The 22,094-nt window shown below is 39.3% G+C and overlaps 1 protein-coding gene across 2 annotated transcripts in view; it reads left to right on the forward strand.

The window, feature by feature from the left end:
* Window positions 1–22,094, forward strand: part of Rat1 (5'-3' exoribonuclease 2 Rat1) — a 458,579-nt gene that overhangs the window by 339,008 nt on the left and 97,477 nt on the right. For both annotated transcript variants that reach the window (XM_090376618.1, XM_090376619.1), the window contains exon 27: window positions 15,832–15,911. In XM_090376618.1, the coding sequence (XP_090232744.1) occupies window positions 15,832–15,911 (80 nt within the window). The remainder of the gene's footprint in view (window positions 1–15,831; window positions 15,912–22,094) is intronic.

Here is a 22,094-nt window from a genome sequence, read left to right on the forward strand (position 1 = left end):
ACTACTACCACTGATTTATATATTTTTTTATTTGATGTTAAACTTTAAGCCATTATTTAAATATAAATCATATAGAATGTGTGCCCAGTCTTCATTCTTGCCACAGGTGCAGTTTGGGTCATCAGTCAGCCCTAAGGTGGTTAGTTTCGCTTTTAGGGAGCCTTGACCTGTCAGTATAAATGTTGCAAAAAGTCCAGGGGCATACCACTTAGGTGACATTGGGCTAATCAAATGGGCAGAAACCTTTTGGTAACCAGACCTCTGGTTTCCTGCTTCCACTTTGTTTGCCCTAGCTCGTGGAGCTTTGTCACTATTTTATTATTATTATTTTTTTCTAGCATTGAAGGTGTTGGCTGTATCAAAGGCTATCCCCAGAAATTCCGTGGGTATGTCCTTTTTAAGTCTATAATACAAGCCTCTTGGCTACCTCCAGGTAAAGTGGGAGAGCTCCAGCCAGAAACTGTAGTGCAGGCGTGCTTACTGTGCGACATGAAAGACTAATATAAAGTAATATCGAGAATATAAAGTAATATTAATAATCTAATATAAAGTAGTATTAATAATCTCAGTAATAGTGAGACGTATTGTCCTTTGTATCAATTCTAATTTATTCCTATTTCTTACTATGGTCAAGCGGGTGAACCACACACCGGTTCCATAGGTGATAACAGGTAGGGACATTGTTCCCCCACTGATCCTGGCAATCATACCTGCATAATTTCTCACTTTCTTTGCCAAGTAGGTCAAATGGGGTTAAAAAGTTAATTTTGGATCGAAGTCCACTCCAAGATATTTTAGTTCTGTTACCATTTTTATAGTAGTTGCGTTAATTTTGATTTGTGGAAGTCTTCTAATGTGCAAATTTACTTTTAGAAGTATTTGTTTGGTTTTTTCCAGTGATATTTTTAGCATGTGCATTTGTGCCCACTCCTGTATCTGCAAGAGGTGGCATTTTATCTTTACACTACAACCACTGTTGTGTGTCTTTTTACATGGAAATTCGTGTCATCTGCAAAGGCCAGGCTTTCTACAAGACTCAGAACCAAGGCCAGAAATTTGTCCAGAACAATATTCCAGAAGAAAGGGCCAAGGATTGAACCCCTGTGGGCAGCCTTTATTCACAAGGTGTGTCAATTCCTGGACTGAGACACTTTTGTCTGTAAGGTAGTTGTTTGTTACCTTATAGAGGTTTTGTGGGCCACTTTCCTGGTGGAGTTTCCTAAAGCCCTAGGCCACCAGAGTGAGTCAGATTCCCCTGCAAAGCCAATAGATTGCCAGCATATATTTCTTCTCTGAGTTTTTAACTGTTGTCAGCAGGTGGTGCATGGCATCCTCCGTAGAGTTGCCCTGCTTAAAACCATAGTGATTGTTGGAATGTAAACCTGCTTCTGTGTAGTATTGAGCTAATCTGCTATATATTAGTCTTTCATATATTTTCCTTAGTACAGGGAGTAGGGCTATTGGTCTATATGATTTTGGATCAGTAGGGGATTTCTCAGGGCTTTTGAGAATTAATCTTAACATTGCTTTTTTCCATATTTTTGGGAATATACCTTCTGTCATACAGTTATTACATAGTGCTATTAATTTGTCTGGTGCTATGTCCACTAATTTTTTGATAATCCCAACCTCTAGATCAAAACCTGGGCATTTATTGTTTTTGATTTTAGATTGTGGTATTTCTAAGTCTTGTATAGTAAACAGAGGTTCAATATTGCCATTGTCATATTCATTGTCATATCTAATGTCTAGCTGGGTGGGGGAATTATTTCCAGTTTCAGTCTGAATAATGCTGTCTAGAATGTTATTTACAGAATCCACCCAACAGAGAGTTGGGGTTCCATCTGGTTTGACAGTAGTTTCTAAGACTACTTTCCTAAGACTCCTCTTGGCAGCTTGTTGGTCACTATTCTGTAAATAACTCCCCAAGGGTTATTGTTTTCAGTAGTTCCCAGCAAGTGCCTCCAGCATTCCTTTTTCCTGTCTCTTATGAGGGCTGTATAATGATTCCTGAGAGATTATATAAGAATTTCTCAGTGCATTCACCTCATTTTGTGGCCAAGATGTTCTGGCTCTTTGAAAATGTCTCCTCGCTCGGTGTACCTTTCTCCTGAGTATTGTCAGTTCTGGTCACCACCAGGGAACTGCCTGCTTTCTTGGTTTTTTCCGCGGTATAGACAGGTTTGCTGTTTTTATTAAAACGTTTGTCATAGTCAGTGCTTGCTTGTCCGGGCTACAGTTGCATGATCTACACCACTCATTTTCCTCCTTTTGCAGCTCAGCTGCTGTATGTTCTGCAAAAATCTGCCAGTTTGCCTTTTTAAGGTTATACCTTTTGATATCCAACAAGGAGTGTTGGGTTGTTTGTAATTAATTGCCTGTTTAGTTTGAAGGAAATGGCTGTATGATCTGATGTGGTCCAAAGCTGGCTGGACACACTGTTGAATTTGTGGCAAGAGTAACATCAGTCACTTTCCCACATGGTACTGCTAAAAGTCGGGAGGTTATTTGGTTGGTTTAGCACTTTAAAGGTTGAGGTAGCTATGTAGTCTGAAAGTATCTGGCTGTTATGTCTGCCTGCTCTGTCTTCCATTCAGTTGGACGAGATTTAGAGCCCTAGTCACATTTATGTTTTCAATCTGGCCCATAGTTGTTTCTAGATTGTATATGTTTTACCATTTTTTTTATAACAGGTGCATTTATCATCCCTGATACTATGTGTATAGTCAGTCAGCCATGCTGCCTTGCAGGTAGCACATTTTGGCTGCTGAGATTTATATTTGTAATCGTGGCTAGGTACTGCACAGTGACCACATGCAGGTTCTTTCTGACTTTTTTTTTTTTTTTTTTCTCTCTTTCCATTTAATAATACACACAGTTTACATACATTCATATATATACAAAACTTACATAGATTTATATACATTTCCATCATCCAGGGCTTGTGTGCTTGTATGTGTGTACTGTATGTCTATCATGGTAGCTCCAAGGCAGTAGCCCCTCTCTAACTTTGTTCTCTGTGTTGGTGTAGAAACACTAGGCCACTTCGCCACCAGGGAGCAGCAAACACCTGGGAAGCTGCCATCTGGTGCCCATCCCTAGGCAAGATGAAACCAGATTGGGTCTACTGACCTATATGTACTTATGTGCACAAATTCCTGCACCCAATCGGAGGTAGTGCAATACCAGTGGGTGCCAGAAATCCCGCTCCCAGGTTGCCCAGACCTGAAAGCCAGCAAAAAAAAGCAAAAAAAATAAAAATAAATAATAAAAATAAATAAATAATACTAATAATATAAAAAAAAAAAAAAAAAGATAATAATAAAAATAAAGTGGCATAGTTACCCATAGTAGTACCACTACTTATTTTTAGCTAAACATGCCACTCAATGCTTAAATTATAGCAGTTTATCACAACTTAATTAAGTTTAGTGATGACAGTGCCGAGTCCAAACAAGGCCTGGAGTAGCACCAAAACATGTATCACTTTTAACATTACATCATCTCTACACTATTTACAATATAAACATTTGGTTGTTGCCAAAGCCTTACTTGGGCAAACACAATGGCAACCAACACAGCATCTTACATTTTAAGTCTTCTCCTAAGAGCCATGTACTTACACAAAAGCATAGCTGTAGTTTAATTGTAATTAGTACATGCTCGCTTCAGTCTCCAAAGCGGATCAGATGTGTCCAATAGATAATACCCAACACAGAAAAAGCAGAAAGTTCTTTTGTCTCCAGTTTTGTCCAAAACAGCAATGTTGGTAGTATACAGAGCCGTCGAACGCATTTCGCCTGAAGTCCACGTCCAAGAAGTCACTGAGAATGAAGTCCTAGTCACACTAGATGTAGAAATTGCACCCATTATTTTATATTGTGGTTCTAGGTTAGGTGACCTGTCACAATATGGCAACTATGCCCCAAAGCCAATTTCCATCTATTACTTTAGATTTTCAATATCTATTAAGTGAATTGTCTAGCAGTTTGAACTCTCAGCTCAATTCTCTTCTTGAAAGCCAAGGTGGAGAAAATCTGTAATGCCTTGAAATTACTCTTATTTTCCACAAGTATGTTCACATTAGCCTCTGTGAGATCTGGAACTGCGGTTTGTAGGTCCAATCTGACCTGTGAGTATAATAGGCAGTGGAAAGTACATGATCCCACGTCTCTAATCCTTCGCTGGTGCAATAAGGATCAGTTTCCAATCCTCTTTCAAAAAGCAGAGAACGGAGGGAGAGCCATGACCTGAAAGTAAATAAGATGTGGTCATAGAGGGTGTAAACCATGGAAAACCTTGCATCTTTGAAACAAAATCAGCTTTAGGAACAAATTTCCTAGTAACCAATCCGTGCTCACTTTCATCCCAACATATTTGCCACATCTTTACAAGTTCCTCCCAAATTCTCGTCTTTTCTATCTTTAAGTTGTTTGCTGGATTTGAGGAAATCCCCAATATTTCCGTAGCAAGGCCCTTCCTCAAACGATGGGTTATTGCTCTGTATATAATAAGCAGGGTCAAGGGGCATCATACCACAACCACCTAATACCTGTAAAGCATTATTAGATACTGTTCTAGGAGCACAATTGATAGCTAAAAGAACAAAGCGTTGTAAGTATATCAGTTTGGTACATATTTTCACTTTGATAACATTTCTGAACCATACACTGACACAATCGGTAAGAATATTGTCTTATAGTATAATGAAAGGGTTTTCTTCGTCAATCCCCATTGTTTTTTAGAGATTCTAACCACGGAGTAAGTGAGGTTCCTGATTTTTTTCTAACAGTTTTGATGCATGTGGCAAGAATGATAATCTGTCATCCAGTGTTACACCTAAATATTTGTTGCTTGAGACATAGGGAATTTGAGAATTGTTTATTAGAACTTTTGGAGGTCTGTTGTATGCCAAATGAGTTCGGAAAATCATAAAATTTGCCTTGCTGGTAGAGATTTTTAGTTTATTTGCTTGTGCCCAAGCCAATAGATCGTCTAGTATGGGTTGGATCGCTCTTCAATTACCCTCCTTGACGTCCTTCCACTCCAATAACCAGATCGTCGGCATAAGCTATTTTGAGAGAGTCCTCGTGATCATTGACCAACCACTGGTCCAGCACTGTGTTCCATAGGAGAGGCCCCAAGGCCGACCCCCGAGGGGTCGGTCTTCTGGCCTCTCCTCCAGAAACAATAGAGGAATAGTTTAAGTGCCCTGCACAGACCTTAATTAATCTATTACTGAAGTAAGATCTAATCACTCGATAAATGTAGTTATCACAGTTAGCTTCAGCAACGATCTGAGGACACTTTCCCACCATAGTGCATCGAAAGCACCCTCGAAGTCAATGAACGCAGCTATTATGTATTTTAAAGTTGAATTTTGAATGTAATCTGTTAGGAAGATAATGGCATCTTCGGTTGAACATCCTTTTTTGAAGCCAAATTGACAATTACATGCGAGCTGTTTGTTCTCTAGTAGATTCTGAATTCTTGTTGCAAGAAGCCTCTCGAACAATTTACCTATATTTGTTAACAAAGATATTGGCCGGTATGCTTGTGGATCAGATTTAGATTTCCCTGGTTTATGAAGAATTTTTAATAAAGCCACCTTCCATTAAAACCCCTTCTAGTAACCACTTGTTCATAAGATTCAATAAGATTTGAGGAAAAAGTTTGAAAATTTTTACCAAGACTATATTTTCTAACAAGTCCAAGCCGGGGTAATTTTTTAGCGTTTAATTTTGCAAGAGCCAATCCTACATCAACAAGTGTGAAAGGCACTATATCCGACCTCCCAACATATAAGGTATTATCATGGTAGATTTGTTCTTGCTCAAAGGAGTCACTTTCAGGAGAATCCCTGGGGAAAAGTTTAGAAACAATGGTCTCAACCGTCGACTTCCAATCCTGTGTTTCTTGTTCACCAACCATCATGGTGTTGTATATATCTCTGCATAACATTTTATTTCTAGATATCCTGTAAACAAGATGCCATGGGTCAGAATTACTGGTATCACGAACAAAGCTTTGCCAACAGGAATTCTTTGCTTCCATAATTCCTTTGTGGAATCGTTCATGCAAATCCCGGTATGCATTTTTATAGATAGTGACATCAGCCTCGGATAAGTGGCTGTGCCACTGAAACTGTTTTTTAGCCTGTTGGACCTGAGATCTAAGATTAGAAAGGCCGCATTCCACCAGGGAATTGCTGTGCATTTGATCTGCTTCCTCTTTGCAGAATATTCCATCGCCTGAAACAGGCAATTTTTAACAAAGTTTACATATTCTGGTGCCGAAAAGGAATTAGTTTGAGTGGCAATGTCTTGAGTGATAACTCTGTCCAGATATACTTTAAATTTCTTCCAGTTAATTCCATTTGTAGAAAACCGTGTGAGATCATTAATTTGGAAATCAGTTTGTTGACTTTTAGAACTAATTCCAAAAACTATGGCTCTACGATCACTGTTTACAAGGTTAGGAGCCACATCCCAATCAGATGTATCCATCCATTTTGTTTGTTGTTATTGTTACATCTATATTTGATTCGCCATTCGCGGTGGAGAGTGTGAATGGCTTATTAGGTAGGTTCTGTACAATTAGGTTATATGAAAGGATTGAATCTTCAAGTAGAGAACCTCTGGAATCAGTATATCCACTGTGCCATAAAAATGACTTTGCGTTAAAATCTGCCAAGATAATTAAATTACTGTTTCCAAATTTTGAACAAATCCTGTCTAAGTAATGTAAAGTCTGTTGAATATCCTCAGAGGGGGAGGCAATAGATGGAAAACAAGTAGAATGTAATGAACAGAGCAGAAATCGACAGAAAGATAACAACAACAGCAGCATTCTCCAGTTATGGTTGTAATCACCAATTCTTTGTCTAATATAACTATGGCTGATTTTGGGGACTTATCCTGAGAATGGATTACCCTAGCAGTAGTGGGAAAACCCATAACTTTAAAAGCTCCACCCCACCTGGGAGGAATAATACGGTTCTTGTATGCATATTAGGTCGAATTTTAGTTCCTCGGCCACAACTCTGATTTCATCCATTGCCAACGGGACCTTTGTCCATTTATTTGGTTAACGATTATCAGTGTTGCTGTAATGGTTTCAAGATCGGCCCAAAGGCCATGTATAAAATTCGAGGCCGCTTTATTCACTTTGTTAACTTCCTTGCCCATAAAATCTTTAAGGTTTTTCCATGGCATCTCCCATGTTATCTTGCAAACGTGTGGCATTGGTGTTACTACAGGTTCTTTCTGACTGCAGTCTCTGGCAATGGGACCATATTTATGGCAGTTAAAGCATCTTTGGATAAGGAAATATACCCTAAATCTATGACTGGCCCAGCCAGCATATATTCTCTGTTGTCCCTGCAATACATTCCAGATTTTTGGTGTAATTTCTGCAGTTATGTTGAGCTGTTAATTCCTTTTGTTTTTTGTTGCTCTTTTTAGAAGGAACTCAGCTGCAAATTCATCTATTGTCATTTCATTGTTAAAGTTTTTGAAGTAGATGTCCATCATGAATTCTTTTTCTATTACTGACACAGGTACATCAAAGATTATAATATTTGGGTTTTTTTTCCCTTTTTGTTTTTCAGGGAGCAAGCCCAGTTTTTCCACCTCAGGATGGTTTTATATATTTTTTAGATCTTCTTTGCTTGCTATCTCGATCAGGACTCCATTATTCCTAATTTTTCGCATGTTGTTTATCTTTATTTCTCTCAGATGAGGCCTCAACTTTGTTACCACTGTGTCCTTAACTGCCTCACTGGTTTTATGTGTAGAGTCACTTTTTGCTTTCAGGAATAATAATGTTGCTTTCCTTTTTTTATATTAGGTTGCTTAGTAGCTATTTGTTTAGCTCTAGTTATGTGCTGTTTGCCATTGACCTTTGCGGCTTGGGCATAGGTTAATGTGTTCATTGTTTTATAGTTGTTCTTCTCCACAGTTGCAATCTCTAATTTTGATTTTAACGCTTGGTTCTCTGTGTTTAATTCAATCAGGTGCTGCTCAAGCAGTGATCAACAGTTCACTATCTGCACAAGCAAACCAACAGAAGTAATTATGTTGGTTTGCTTCTTCTAGATACACTCTAGTGTATCTAGAAGAAGTGTATCTGGTGTGCTAGATACACTCTGGTTTCCTTTGCCTTTTGATAGGGTCAGTCAAATTTGTTAAGTAGTCTAGTTTTAGTTCTTCTTCTGTCTTTTGTTGCAACTCTGAAATTTTTATAGTTTCTCGATTTTTCCCTTTCCTGCTCAGGAGGCCAGCTATCCAGTTCATTACCATTTTCCTCATTAATAGGGGCTTTCTTCCTGAGCACTCTAACTTCATTTCCAGAGGGGTCTTTTAAGTCATTGTTCAGGATTTTGTCATTATTTGATTTTTCAGCCATAATTTCTGAATTAAATTCACTTTCATAGCAATAAGTCAATTGGTGACATTTCAAGTAGTGGTTTGAAATACTTATTTTCAGTGTAGGACCACTAAGAAGTCAAAAATCGTGATTTTTCTAGTTTTGGCGGGAAAATGCCAGTAGACAAAGAAAGCTCTCTTATAAACTAATTCTAAGTTAATTCTGTCACTAGCATTGTTTCCCATACAAAATAACCTTATCACAAGCAGTTTGAAGTATAATATATTCAAAATTTTTGGACTTTTCAGATGTACTCATATGTGGCTATGCCAGTGGGTTCGCTACTGCTGGTGCTGTAGTGCCCCTCGACGTGGGCACCTGTACGTGGTGAGGGGACCTCCCAGTGATGCTGCTGGGCTTCCAGATTAGCGTCACTGGGATCCAACGCCCACAGCCCAGGTTCCAGGCTTACATCAATGGAATCCGGCGTGTTTGCCGTGCGCTGCGACCCGTGGAAATTCGGAAAGGGGGATCCTGGTGGTTGAGGGGCCCAGCTTCAATACACCACTTTGGCCCCTGCTTCGACAAGACGGGTGGTCCTGGAAGGCCCGGCTAGGATCAATCGGCTAGTAGGCTCGCCTGCGAGGGTCAACCGTGTCAATGCCACGCCCCTACCCTCATGGTCCGAGGGACAGGATTCAGGCTGGCGGCGGTGCGGGTATAGTGTCTGGGTAGCCCTGGCGTCCCACTCCCGAGCGCATTTATTGCATGCCGGGTAGTGGGCGTCCCTTTGGGCTCCGTGGTGGGTGGGGAGCCCGGGCACTGAACAACTAAAAAATCTCTATGAATCCTGATAAACTTACTCCTTCAGGGGCCCCAACCCGGTCCCTATCTGAAAATTTAGACAGTGAAGCAGATAGCATTATTGCTACAAAGAGGCAGCGAACAGAAATATCATCAGGGCCTGTTCCAAGATTTTTAATAATTCATTCTACCACAGAAAAACCGATTGGCAAAATGTCGCCCTTCTTCATACAGAAAGGGTTAGATGGGTTAGCAGGTTCACCCAAGTCAGTTAAGAGGCTCCGTTCTGGAGACCTCTTAATCGAAACCAAAACTGACAGGCAATCTGAGCAGCTACTCTGTGCAACATCAATCGGAGGAATACCCATAACAGTAACACCACATAGAACACTAAACTCATCGAGAGGTGTCATTTCAGAATGGGACCTTCTCGACGTAACCGAGGAGGAAATCTGCTTGGAACTGAAACCTCAGGGAGTTATAGCCGTCAAGAGAATTAGTGCGCGTAGGGATGGGAAACTTGTTAAAACCAGGAGTGTTATCCTGACTTTTAACTCTCCCAAACCTCCTGATGAGATTAAAGCTGGCTACATCAACTGTCCAGTCCGTCCATATGTTCCAAACCCTTTACGGTGTTTTAAATGCCAGAAATATGGACATTCTCAAATGGCCTGCCGCGGAGTCCTTGCATGCGCCCGATGTGGCGCAAAGGACCACGAAACAACAGCATGTTCAGCCGCAAAACCCACCTGTATTAATTGTGAAGGCGAACATCCGGCCTATTCACGAGCATGCCAGAGGTGGAAAGAAGAAAAAGAAATTCAACGGCTGAAGGCAGAGCTAAACATATCATATCAGGAGGCAAGGAAAGCAGTGAAACCTCTCAACATCAAAAAACCTACCTACGCCCAGAAGGTAGCAGGGAGGTGTTCCATTGGAACTCAGACGGACATGTCCATCCCTCCAAAAGAATCATTTACCCCTATCGCACGTTATGTCTTAAGCTCCCAAAAACCTGCACAAAAGGACCAATCAGCTGCCACTCCTATATCAGTACCTCCTAATGCTCCACAAATAACAACAGCAATCACGAAAGAAAAGAATAAGAAAGGTGAAATACCACCTACAACCCAAGAAAACATGGATGTAGAGCAGAAGGAGGTACAAGAAGACTCAGTCTTGGAGCTCTTTGCTGAGGAGGAAATGGACACTGGACAGCGTCCGTACTTCCCCAGGAAGGATAAATCCAGGACTGAAAAAGGTAAGCCCTCAGCACCTCGGAAGCTGCCTGATGGACCCACCAAGCCAAAATAATGGCTAAATTCTTACAGTGGAACTGTCGTGTTTTTTCCGGCGAAACAATGATGACATCAAGGCCCTTCTGCAAAAGCATGAGCCAGTCTGCTTTTGCTTACAAGAGACATACCTGAAGGCAAATGAAAACGCTTTGCTTCGTAACACCACTATCATTCGAAAAGACAGAACTCAGGATGGACCTGCTCATGGGCGTGTTGCTATAATTCTGGGCAACCATACCCCATATCAAACTATTGCGCTCACCACCAACATAGAAGCGGTAGCGGTTCGCCTTACGGTAGGTTTTTTAATAACAGTCTGCTCAGTTTATTTACCATCTGGGGCTGATATCTCCCAGACGGACCTTGATGATCTCATTGTGCAGCTGCCTACTCCTGTATTACTCCTGGGCGATTTTAATGGACATAACACCCTGTGGGGTAGTGCAAATGTTAACAGAAGGGGACGTGTCATAGAGCATATGCTCAATGACAATGACCTATCCCTCCTAAATGTGGGAAGTAACACCTTTTTCCACATGCCTACCCGTACGTTCTCTGCTATCGACCTGTCTATATGCTCCCCCTCTCTCCTTCCTTCAATCAACTGGGAGGTAGAGGAGAATCTTTATGGAAGTGATCACTTCCCCGTGATAACCAGCCTACTTAAAGGGATGCCATGCTCACCTTTTAGGTTACCGCGATGGAAGATTGATCAGGCTGACTGGAACACCTTTCAACACCTGGTAGACTTTAACATCAGTACAGTCAGTCGGGAGCCTATCAATGATGCAGTGGCGTACATCACAGAAAGAATTGTCCATGCAGCTGCAGCTACAATTCCGAAAACATCTAACCGGTTTCCACCATTTCCAAAACCTTGGTGGAATACTGAATGCACAGCAGCAAAAAAGGCACAAAATAAAGCTTGGGGGATATTCCGACGATATCCTACCACAGCCAATCTCTTAGCCTTCAAACGTGCACGCGCGAAAGCGCGATATATTCGTCGTCAGAGCCAAAAGGAATCGTGGGTCCGCTTTACATCCACCATTACCCAGTCAACCAGCAGTAAAGCTATATGGGACAAAATCCGGAAAATGAAGGGTAAATATACATCGCACCCTTCATCGGTCCTGGAGTATAATGGATGCGTTATTGCAGATCCAACTGCAATAGCCAATGCACTTGGGGAGACCTTTTCTGCCATTTCGTCAACATCTGCTTACTCCTCAGAATTTCTGGTCTGGAAAGATAAATGTGAAAAACAGCCAATAAACTTTAAATCAAGGTCTCATCCCTATAACGGGCCCTTTACCACGGAAGAGTTAGAAACAGCTCTAACTCTTACCAAGGCAAGTGCTGCCGGACCAGATCTTATCCATTATGATATGATCAAACATCTGTCTGCAAAATCCATGGACCAACTGCTTTTTCTATATAACAGAATATTTCAAGAAGAGCAGTTTCCAGATTCCTGGCATAAGGCAATCGTGCTTGCCTTTCCTAAACCAGGAAAGGATCCCAAAATCCCAACGAACTACCGTCCTATTGCTCTGACTAGCTGTCTGTGCAAAATTCTGGAGAGAATGGTCAATGCCCGCCTTATCTGGTATTTGGAGGCTAATGGGTTTCTCTCCAGATTTCAGTGCGGCTTCCGTAGGAATAGGTCAACTTTGGACCACTTAATCAGGCTCGAAACTTCCATTCGAGATGCCTTTTTAAAACGAGAACACCTGGTGTCAGTGTTCTTTGATATGGAAAAAGCTTATGACACAACTTGGAGATTTGGAATTTTAAAAGACCTCTACAGCATCGGCCTTAGAGGTAACTCCCCAATTTTATTAAAAACTTTTTATGTCACCGATCTTTCCAAGTCCGTGTAGGATCTACTCTCTCTCGCTCTTTTATCCAAGAGGAGGGAGTACCTCAAGGATCCGTTTTAAGTGTTACGCTTTTTGCCATTAAAGTGAATTCCGTCACAGAACAACTTCCTCCAACTGTAAACTGTGCCCTCTATGTTGACGATTTTAGCATATTCTGTCATTCCTGCAACATGAGGGTAATTGAGAGGCAACTGCAACGTACCATTGACCATTTGAACTCATGGGCAACGAATAATGGGTTCAGGTTCTCTGCACAAAATACTGTCTGCATGCATTTTTGCAGAAAGCGCAATCTTCACCCTGAACCTGAACTGAGGCTTGGACAAAATGCAATCCCAGTAGTACCTGAGACTAGATTTTTGGGGCTTATATTCGATAAAAAGCTGACCTTTCTGGAACACATCCGTCAACTACGTGCGAAGTGCACGAGAGGTTTGAACATCCTACGTGCAATCTCCTCACATTCCTGGGGCGCTGACCGATGTACCCTTTTGCGCCTCTATCGTGCACTCGTACGATCTAAGTTAGATTACGGGTGCCAGGTATACGCATCCTCTAGACTCAGCGTACTCCGATGGCTGGATCCTATCCACCATCAGGCTATCCGTATTGCCACAGGAGCATTTCGAACTTCTCCTGTCCATAGCCTCTATGTCGAAGCGAATGAGCCCTCGTTATCACTTCGCAGGAAACAGTTGTCTCTACAGTATGCTTTGAAACTGAAATCCCTGCCAGACCATCCGACGTGGACATCCGTTTTTGAGCCACGTTGGGAAAATCTCTATAACATTCGCCAGACTGACTGCCAATCAACCATTCGGTATTCGTATCCAAAGGCTTCTCAACGATTTGAACATCACATTAGACAATGTTGCCCCATCACCAGGGCAACCTTTTCCACCCTGGCATGCTCGTGTCCCAAACTGCAACTTCTCCCTTAACAACTGGAGAAAGGACAATACTTCGTCCACCGTCTACCTGCAGCTCTTTTTAGCTGATCGCTCTGAACATGCTGACTTCTTGCCCATCTACACAGATGGCTCAAGGTCAGAAATGTCTGTTGGATCTGCAGCTGTTTTCCCAGATACCACGGTATCTGAGCAGATCTCCAACGAATGCAGTGTGTTCACTGCAGAGCTGCATGCGGTTGAGCTAGCCTTAGATCGCATACGAACCACCCACCACAAAAAATATATTATATATACCGATTCTCTGAGTTCATTGCAGGCTTTATCATCGATGAGGTTCAACCCTCATCCTGTCCTCACTCAGATACAGCAGAAGCTGCACTTCCTTGTACAATCTCGATTTGATGTTCGTTTCTGCTGGATCCCAGGCCACATTGGGATCTCAGGAAATGATTTGGCAGACACTGCAGCCAAATCAGCAAACCTACTTAACTCTTGCCTGTTAGTCCCCTATACAGACTACAGGTCGGTAATTCGAAAGAAACTGGTATCCCAATGGCAACACTCATGGCATGGACAGATTACAAACAAGTTATATGACATTAAGCCTGTAATTGAACATTGGCAGTCTAGTCTGCGCAGGAACCGAAAAGAGGAAGTTGTTCTATCTCGACTCCGCATAGGACATTGTCACTTGACACACTGCTATTTGCTTGAGGGCAGACGATCGTCCTATGTGCAGAAATTGTGACACCATTTTAACAGTCCGTCATATTTTAATTGAATGTCCGTCCTTTTATAATGACCGCCGTTTATGTTTTAGCCATCTGTCTGAACCTTATACACTCAGACAGGTTTTATCGGACAATGACAACGTGTCAGCTATTTTTAAGTTTTTACAACTTATTAATCTAAATAATTCTATTTAAAATATTTTTATCGTTTTATGCTATATGAACGATTTATATCGTATATTATTTTACAATAATATACAAATAATTTTAATATTATAGTTTTATATTCTACATCCTTTTGACTTGGCGCATTATAGCCTTAGATGCTAATGCACCATAAAACCCTAAAACAAACAAACAAACAAACAAGCTGGTGCAGTAGTGATTGCGCTGAGCAAAAACACTCTCAAAAGAGCAAAAATAGGCAAATACAATAAAAAAAAACTATTCTTACCCGACTTAATTTACTTACCTTCATCTGTGATACTCTTCAAACCTAAAAAATCCACATTGTAATACTTGAATAAATTGAAGATCGTGCCGATGCATTCATACACCTCCGCGACTGCATACCACCCAGCCTTGTTGAAGTCTGCAGCGATTTGTGCCACTGTTGCTCTCCGGTTGGCTGTAACAATGCGAGACAGACATTGATGGCCATGTTCATGCACCATCTTTCTAGACCCACAGAGCTGTCTATAATGAGATGTTATTTCGGAAATGGCATATTCTCGATACACTCTTGATGCTGTCGAACGGGAATAGTGCAATTTCTGTACCACCCCTCGATAGAGTGATAGTGGGTGTGTTGGATACCCACTATCATTCCTCTTTCAGAATCAGTTAACTCATGACACTTATCCATACTGACATCGAATTACCATCTATGCAAGTGCAGTGTACCTATATACCTGCCAAGCAGTGGGTTTGTCCACTAGCAAGAGGGGTGACAGCATCACTTTGCCCAGGAACCAGGTATCCCAGTCCTTTCACTGTACACTAATTGCGCAAATATAGCAGTTACTTTCAACAAAAATGTTTAGAACTAGCAGAGTGCTTAAACACAAGTGTAGATCCAGCCTTCACATTTTTTGGATGGGGAAGTAATCACATCCATGAATATTATAAGGGAAGCAGTATAAATTAAGAATGTGCGTTCTATGTTGATGAAACTCAGCTGATGCCTGAACATGTACAGATGAAGGTTTAATTGTTTGATAATCACTTGACACTTCCATGTGGCAGGAAGGGTTTGTTTTAAACATGCACCTTCTATATAAATGGTGTAGTTCTAAAATTATTTGTGCAGTTGCAAGTGTTTTTTTTTTTTTTTTTTTTTAATTTGTATACCTGCAGCATAGTTCATGCAGTTCTAAAATTCCTTGTATAAAATTTTAAGTCAATTTGTGTTTGGTTGAAATGCATCATGGGTTTCAAATCATATATTGAAAAGGTGGATCTAGTGTTTGCATAACCCAAATTATAATGCATAGAGCATTCTTCCATCTGTTACTTTATTTCTTGCCATTCCAGTAAATGATCTTTCTGTTGTGTGCATGTTTCCTGTAATATCTGTTTGTACCTTATTTCTCAGAAACACCCCTTCCCTGATATCAACATACACACTGATCTTTTCAAAAAAGGGAAAATGATTTATTTATTTTTTATTATTATTTTTTTTACTACATTTTATTCCAGTTATGATGCTTGCTATATAATAATTCTTGTGAGCATTTTGCAGTTTTTTAATACCCTTTGTTGTGTTGTTATATAATTGCATGTATTTGTTTGTTATTTCATTCACTTTTCTGATCGCTTTGGTTTTTTTAAAAAATAGGAAGTAGATTTGAATCCCCAATTGTTTAATGGGATGCAGGGTACTGTGCTGTTATCAGATGATGCTGTTGGACCACTTGAGTAAGTTAATTTATCGGCATTATTGATGTATCTTATCTGATATTTAAAGTGACACAGTTTCATAATATTTTTATATTGATTCATTCCAAAGTTAGCATTTTGAATAATACAGATTTACTAAATGCAGAAAAATTTTAATCTCGTTTTTGAAATGATGTATAGGTATCTCATTTTCAGTTTTATACAATTTTTTATTCATATGAAAATAGTTAAACTGGTTACACAATTTATTTTGAAGATTCATGAAATTTATTAAAGAAAATAAAAATATACTTCCAGGTATAGTAGAAAATGAGAGGTTCCCTCCCCACAGAACTTACCAAAGAACAAGAATATACGCAGTGCATTACATTTCAGACATTTTAGCAAATAATAATAATACTAATAAAAAATAAATTTTAAAAAATGAACAAAAAGCTACAACTTTTATGCACAAAGCAAGAAAATTTTGTTTCTGCACATCTGCCATGCCTATTCATTCTTTCAACCAGTGCATGGCAACAATAATATCCAGTGCTTCAGCTACAATATATGGTATGCAGATGACCTATGCGATATGTATGAAAAAATAAATAATTGCTGGTTTTTTTTTTTTGGTTCAATTTTAATGAAAGTTAGAAAGGCTTGAAAATCTTTCTAAAAGGCTCAAATATAAAATTTCGTGAAAATCCGTCCCCTTGAAGTTAAGATATTACACATGCAGATGGACAAATAAATAATGTTTGCTGGATTTCTAATGGTCCAATAGAAATTTGGGATGCCTTAACAGATTTTTTTTTAAATGTCCAGATATAAAATTTCATGAAATCCATCCACTAGGAGTTCAGTTATTATATGCCAGCAGACTGATATGATGTGGAGGCAGTAGATTCATTAGTGTACCTAAAAACTGGTAATATGGAACTATTCAAGAACCTGTCTAGATATGTGGGGAGACTCCCAGTGCAGGGCAGAATTTGCATGGGCCCCTCTTTTACACTTTCAAAGCATAAAGTTCGTTAACTACATTAAATGCATAATACAGTAACATTCATCTAAGCTCTCCTTACCATTGATTCTAGGCGCCTCCGTAGCCAGGTGGGCAGGAGCGGCAGTGCGTAGCACACGCTTCTTGATTAGACCGGGGTTCGAGCCCATGACCACCAAATACGGAGGATGCGGAAAGGTCAGGGAATGACCACCGCATATCCCCGGAGCAATATGGCCTTAGTTGCTAATGCTCCTAAAAACCAAATAACAAACAAACAAACAACCATTGATTCTAACAACTAACACCCTTTAGAAAAATGTGATTACAGATTTGAATAGGAGTTAAGCAGAAGTAATATAGTGAGTAATGACTAAATGCATTATACTATTATTTATTTATTTTATTTTTAAAAACGAAATTTCTATAGAAGTATTTTAAAATCTTATTCACTTTATTTGCTATTATTTTCATGTTCTAGTATAGTCCGTAGGCTGCTTTGAAGTACAGGGTTGTTAAAATTAAAGTATCCCTATTCTATGTAGGGATACTTTAATAGGGATGCAACGAGTTCTAAGGCTCATACTGAAGAGAAATTTGGGCAACAGGTACAATAAAGAATGCACTCACCACTTATGGGGTGGAAAAATTAGTTACAAAATTTGTCGCTATATGGCGCTGTGGCAATACAAATCACTTGAACAGCACTACAATTGTTCAATGTGTCCTCCCTTTTGGTCAACAACAGTTTCCATTCGAAGAACAGCATTTTATACAGCAGAATGTAATTTGTCTAATGCTGTCCTTCAGATCTGCCAGAGTTTGACATCCTTCCTGATACACCTGGTTCTTCAAAAAACCCTATAACCAGAAGTCGCATAGGGTGAGGTCCGGTGATTAGGGTGGCCAAGATGTCTGGAAACAATGGTGGATGTGGGGTGGCACACCATCTTACATGAATATGGTATCCTGAAGGCACCCAAGTTGTTGCAGCTCTGGTATTGTGAAATTTGCCAAAATTTCATATTGCTCTTCAGTGACAGAACAGATGAGGGGGTCCAGTCGGTGTTACCTGTTCAAAAAAATATGGCCCGATCATGAATGATGGCCGTAAATCCACACCACACTGTCACTTTTGGAGAATGCAACGGGACCTCTTGAGTAACTTGAGGGTTTTCTGTTGCCCAAATGCGACAGTTGTATGTATTCACTTGTCCATTTAAGCAGAAGTGGGCTTCATCACTCCAAAGGATGTTCCATGGCCAAGTGATATCCACTGTCATTTGTGCCAGAAACTGAAGTACGTATGTGAAACAAATATCTTGATCACTGTGCTTTAGCTGCTGTAACATGTGCATCTAGTAAGGATAGTACTGCAACACCTGACACATTACTAGCCTTACAGTGGAATACGGCATGTCCGTTTCATGAGAAACAGCTGGCACACTTGTGCTACCACATGGAGATTGATTTGATAAATCCATGACAGCCATAGCCACATCTTCAAATCGAGAGGAGTTCACTCATTTTTGACCTCTACGTGGTTGAACACCAAAATGTCCTGTCACTTCAAATTTTGCAGTCATTTTGCGGACAGCACAACAGTCATAGGTCCACGCCTTCTGACGTCGGAATTCTTTGATAGCTGCAGCTGCATCATTGCTGTTCTGATAGTACAGCTTCACATAGTGCCTTTTCCTGCAACGTTGTTAGCATTGCTGTTGTAGTGCAGGCAAACATCTACTCTATGATTTTGAAGAGACTGCTTTTCTTTTATACAGTATGGTAGAGCTGAGTAATGGCGCTGTGGCAATAACTTATGATTATGCAAATAATGTAAGTTATTTGCATAATCATAAGTTATTATCATAACTAAGATAGTTACGTGCCATACAGTGACAAATTTTGCAATTTTTTTTTTTTTTTTTTTGCAATAAATGGTGAGTGCATTGTTTATTGTGCCTGTTGTCCAAATTTCTCTTCAGTACGAGACTTAGAACTCTCTCCAGAGCCCTCTACATAGGGATACTTTAATGTTAACAACCCTGTATATAACTGTAGTAGGCTTTATAATGGTAGAACATTTATACTACTGTGTCTTTGGTAAAACTCAACTAGGGACAGTTTAATGGTACCAGATCCATTTTATTTTATTTTTTTAAAGCCAAGGTGCTTACTGAAGCAACATTACAAGTAATATGAATAATCTGACATAACTCTGAAGTGATGTATCTTTAGCCCAATCACTACAAACCAAGTGTGTGTGTGTGTGTGTGTGTGAGAGAGAGAGAGAGAGAGAGAGGGGGAGGGAGGGAGGGAGGGAGGGAGGGCGTGCATGGAATAAAATAGACTGATACTTCTGTCAGTCATTTCATTTGTTGTTTCTGTGCATAGCTATTTCCCTCGGTTTATGATCAAAGACATTAACAAAATGTGCCTCAGTTGTTCAAAAGCATTTGTGTTTATGTGATTATGGTTGTGATGATATGCACAAGAACAGTTTTAAAGTTCTAATCTCAAAGAGAAACTCAGTTATATCAGTAACCACTGAATAGTCTAGGTAAACACTTGATATTATCTTGATATTTTGCAGTAAAAATGAATAAGAAATTTTAAGATAAAATCTATCAAAAATAAATGTTTTTCAAGCCATCTAAAAAATATGAGAGTGGTTATATATTAATTAAATCACTCAGTGATCACTCTGAACATTCGAGAAACTTAGATCTAAACATATAGAAATACCAATGTCATATTAGTAGATGTAGTCTAATAATTTTAATTTTAATACATTCAATGAGAATTAATAATATAAATTGTCAGAGTGACTAGTTAACAACCAAAGTGAAAAAGAAAGACATTGAGCTTCCTGAAAGGGCCCAAAGGATGGGTAACTTGCCTGGTGAGATCAGCAAAAGGGCATCCATATGACTTCAAATATGTGGGTTGCAGAGCTTGGAAACTAGGCACCTTAAAGGAGACTTGATTGAGGTTTAAGGCTCTGAGAGGCAAAAGTAAAATGAATAAAGACAAAATTTTCATGGTCATAAATGATTCTTGAACTAGGGGCCATAAATTCAAGTTATGGGGGGAGATGTTTAGACTGGATTGCAGAAAGTTTTATTTTAGCCAGTGAGTTATAAATTACTGGAATAAGTTACCTATATTGGTCAGCTGGATATAAGTTACCTTATATCCAGCTGACCTTTGAATGTCCCCAAACTGTCAGCTGACGGGATGAGGGAAGTGCATAGGTTGTCTGTTTCCTTTTCTTTTTTTAATTATTTATTATTTTTTTTTATTTCCTTCTCATTATTATTATGTTTATTTTATTTTTTTTTTCCTGTCTTGGGTGCAGCATAAGCCATATGCTTCCTTGCACCATGTGGCCATCACTAATACTAATATCAATTTGAAATGTAAATGTATGGAACTTCAGTTCTGTTAATTATCTCAGAGTGAAATAATAATAATAATATTGGTCACACATTAGCTTTGCCATTAACAATAAACCCAGTGTCTGGGGTTTCAGTGTCTCAACTCCATTGCCCAGTATCAACAGTCAGTTTTTTTCTGCAGGCTGAAAAAAATGCCCTCATGATGGGAGGTGGGGGAAATATGCCTAGAAAAATTGTTCTGTTTACAACTGAAGCATATATGAATATGTTTTTGGAATGAACTTTAGTTTTGTGGGGGTTAATTACTCCCAGTCTGACCTTAACATCAGAGTCAGCCACAAAAGAATCGCTAACGTTGATTTGAAACCCATCATTGTTGATAAATCCACAACAGCCATATTTTCACATTATACAAAATTTCTCTTCACTGGACGTTGTCCAAGATGCTTAAATAGCAATACTTCAGAAGTATTATAGGCTTATAACTATTAAAATACAGGATGGGCTATGTGTTTGTTTTGTGCCCATGTTAATTTATTAATGTTAGTATTACATTTGCACAATGTTGTTTTTGATATTTAAATAAATTGCGTAGACTTGTTTTTAGCAGTTCTGTTCTTGGTAAATTGCATCTTTTCTCAATAAACTGCCTTATGGTCAACCAGGTGTATTAAAACTTAAAATTAATGTATGTTGTGATATCACTAATATAAATATAGTATTAAGGGATACATGTCCTAGTCGTGTAGGACTCCACCTAAAATATTTCCTTTTATGAATTTAATGCAGCCAAAAATGAAGATTTCTCACTATCGACCTGACCACAGTGGTTCTACTGCTAGCAAAGTACCCTCCCAGGGCAGCTGGCTGTTTTCATGCCACATGTTTGAATGGTTGTTCACGATTAAGGATTTTACCACTGTATTAATGAATTATATCTCTTTTATGACAGTATATTGGTTTTGGCACATCACTTGTTGGAAAGATATGTGTTAGGGGTCTTGTTAATAACCCAAAGGAATTTCTAAAGGCCTCCTTAATTGAAACTGTAATTACATAAGCTGAGATGTAGGAAGTAGGGTTTTCTCATCAGTGATTCTTGATTTTTCAGTGTGCATAACATTCAGATAGACCCATGGATTCATGATCATACAGACATAATACACAATGGAATAGTATGGTATAAGTTGCTGTTGCATCTAAAACCCAACAAGACTGATAATTCAAAATTAGATCCATAACTGTGTGCATTATGGTGAAATACATCAAGAACCGAATGAAACAAGTGGTCTTGAAGTTTTTATTGATAACTATGCCATCTCAGTGTGACTTCAGCCAATCTTACAGTAGTCATCCCAGTGAAAGCTAGCCGAATATCAGCTATTCTTACTCTGTTCTTCAATTTCTATAAATTTACTAGCTAAGGCTAATAAACCTGATCCTTACTGAAGATCTAGAGTAAAAAAAGACTGTAGTGTTGAGGTCTGGGGATTACTCTGGCCATGGAATCAGACTGCCCCATCTCACTGTTTTGGAAAATTTGTATTCAGAAATTTTCAGGTATGAAAAAAAAAAGAAAAAAAAAAAAAAGAGGGATTACACCATCTTGTTAGTATATGAACTTATGATCCTGGGTAGAAGAAAATTTCCTAATGTGTAAAGATACACAACTTCAGTGATGGATTTTTCATGAAGAAGAATGACTGAGAGTGCACAAAACATGTTTACCATGGGACTGTTATGCATAAACTACACTTAAGTTCGTGGTTTGCCAGTTTCTCAGATTGTAACATTTTTTTGTATTCACTAATCTATCCA

This window comes from Mastigoproctus giganteus, chromosome 6 (genome assembly GCF_048544385.1).
Source record: "Mastigoproctus giganteus isolate SK-2022 chromosome 6, ASM4854438v1, whole genome shotgun sequence".
Classification (NCBI taxonomy): Eukaryota; Metazoa; Arthropoda; class Arachnida; order Uropygi; family Thelyphonidae; genus Mastigoproctus; species Mastigoproctus giganteus.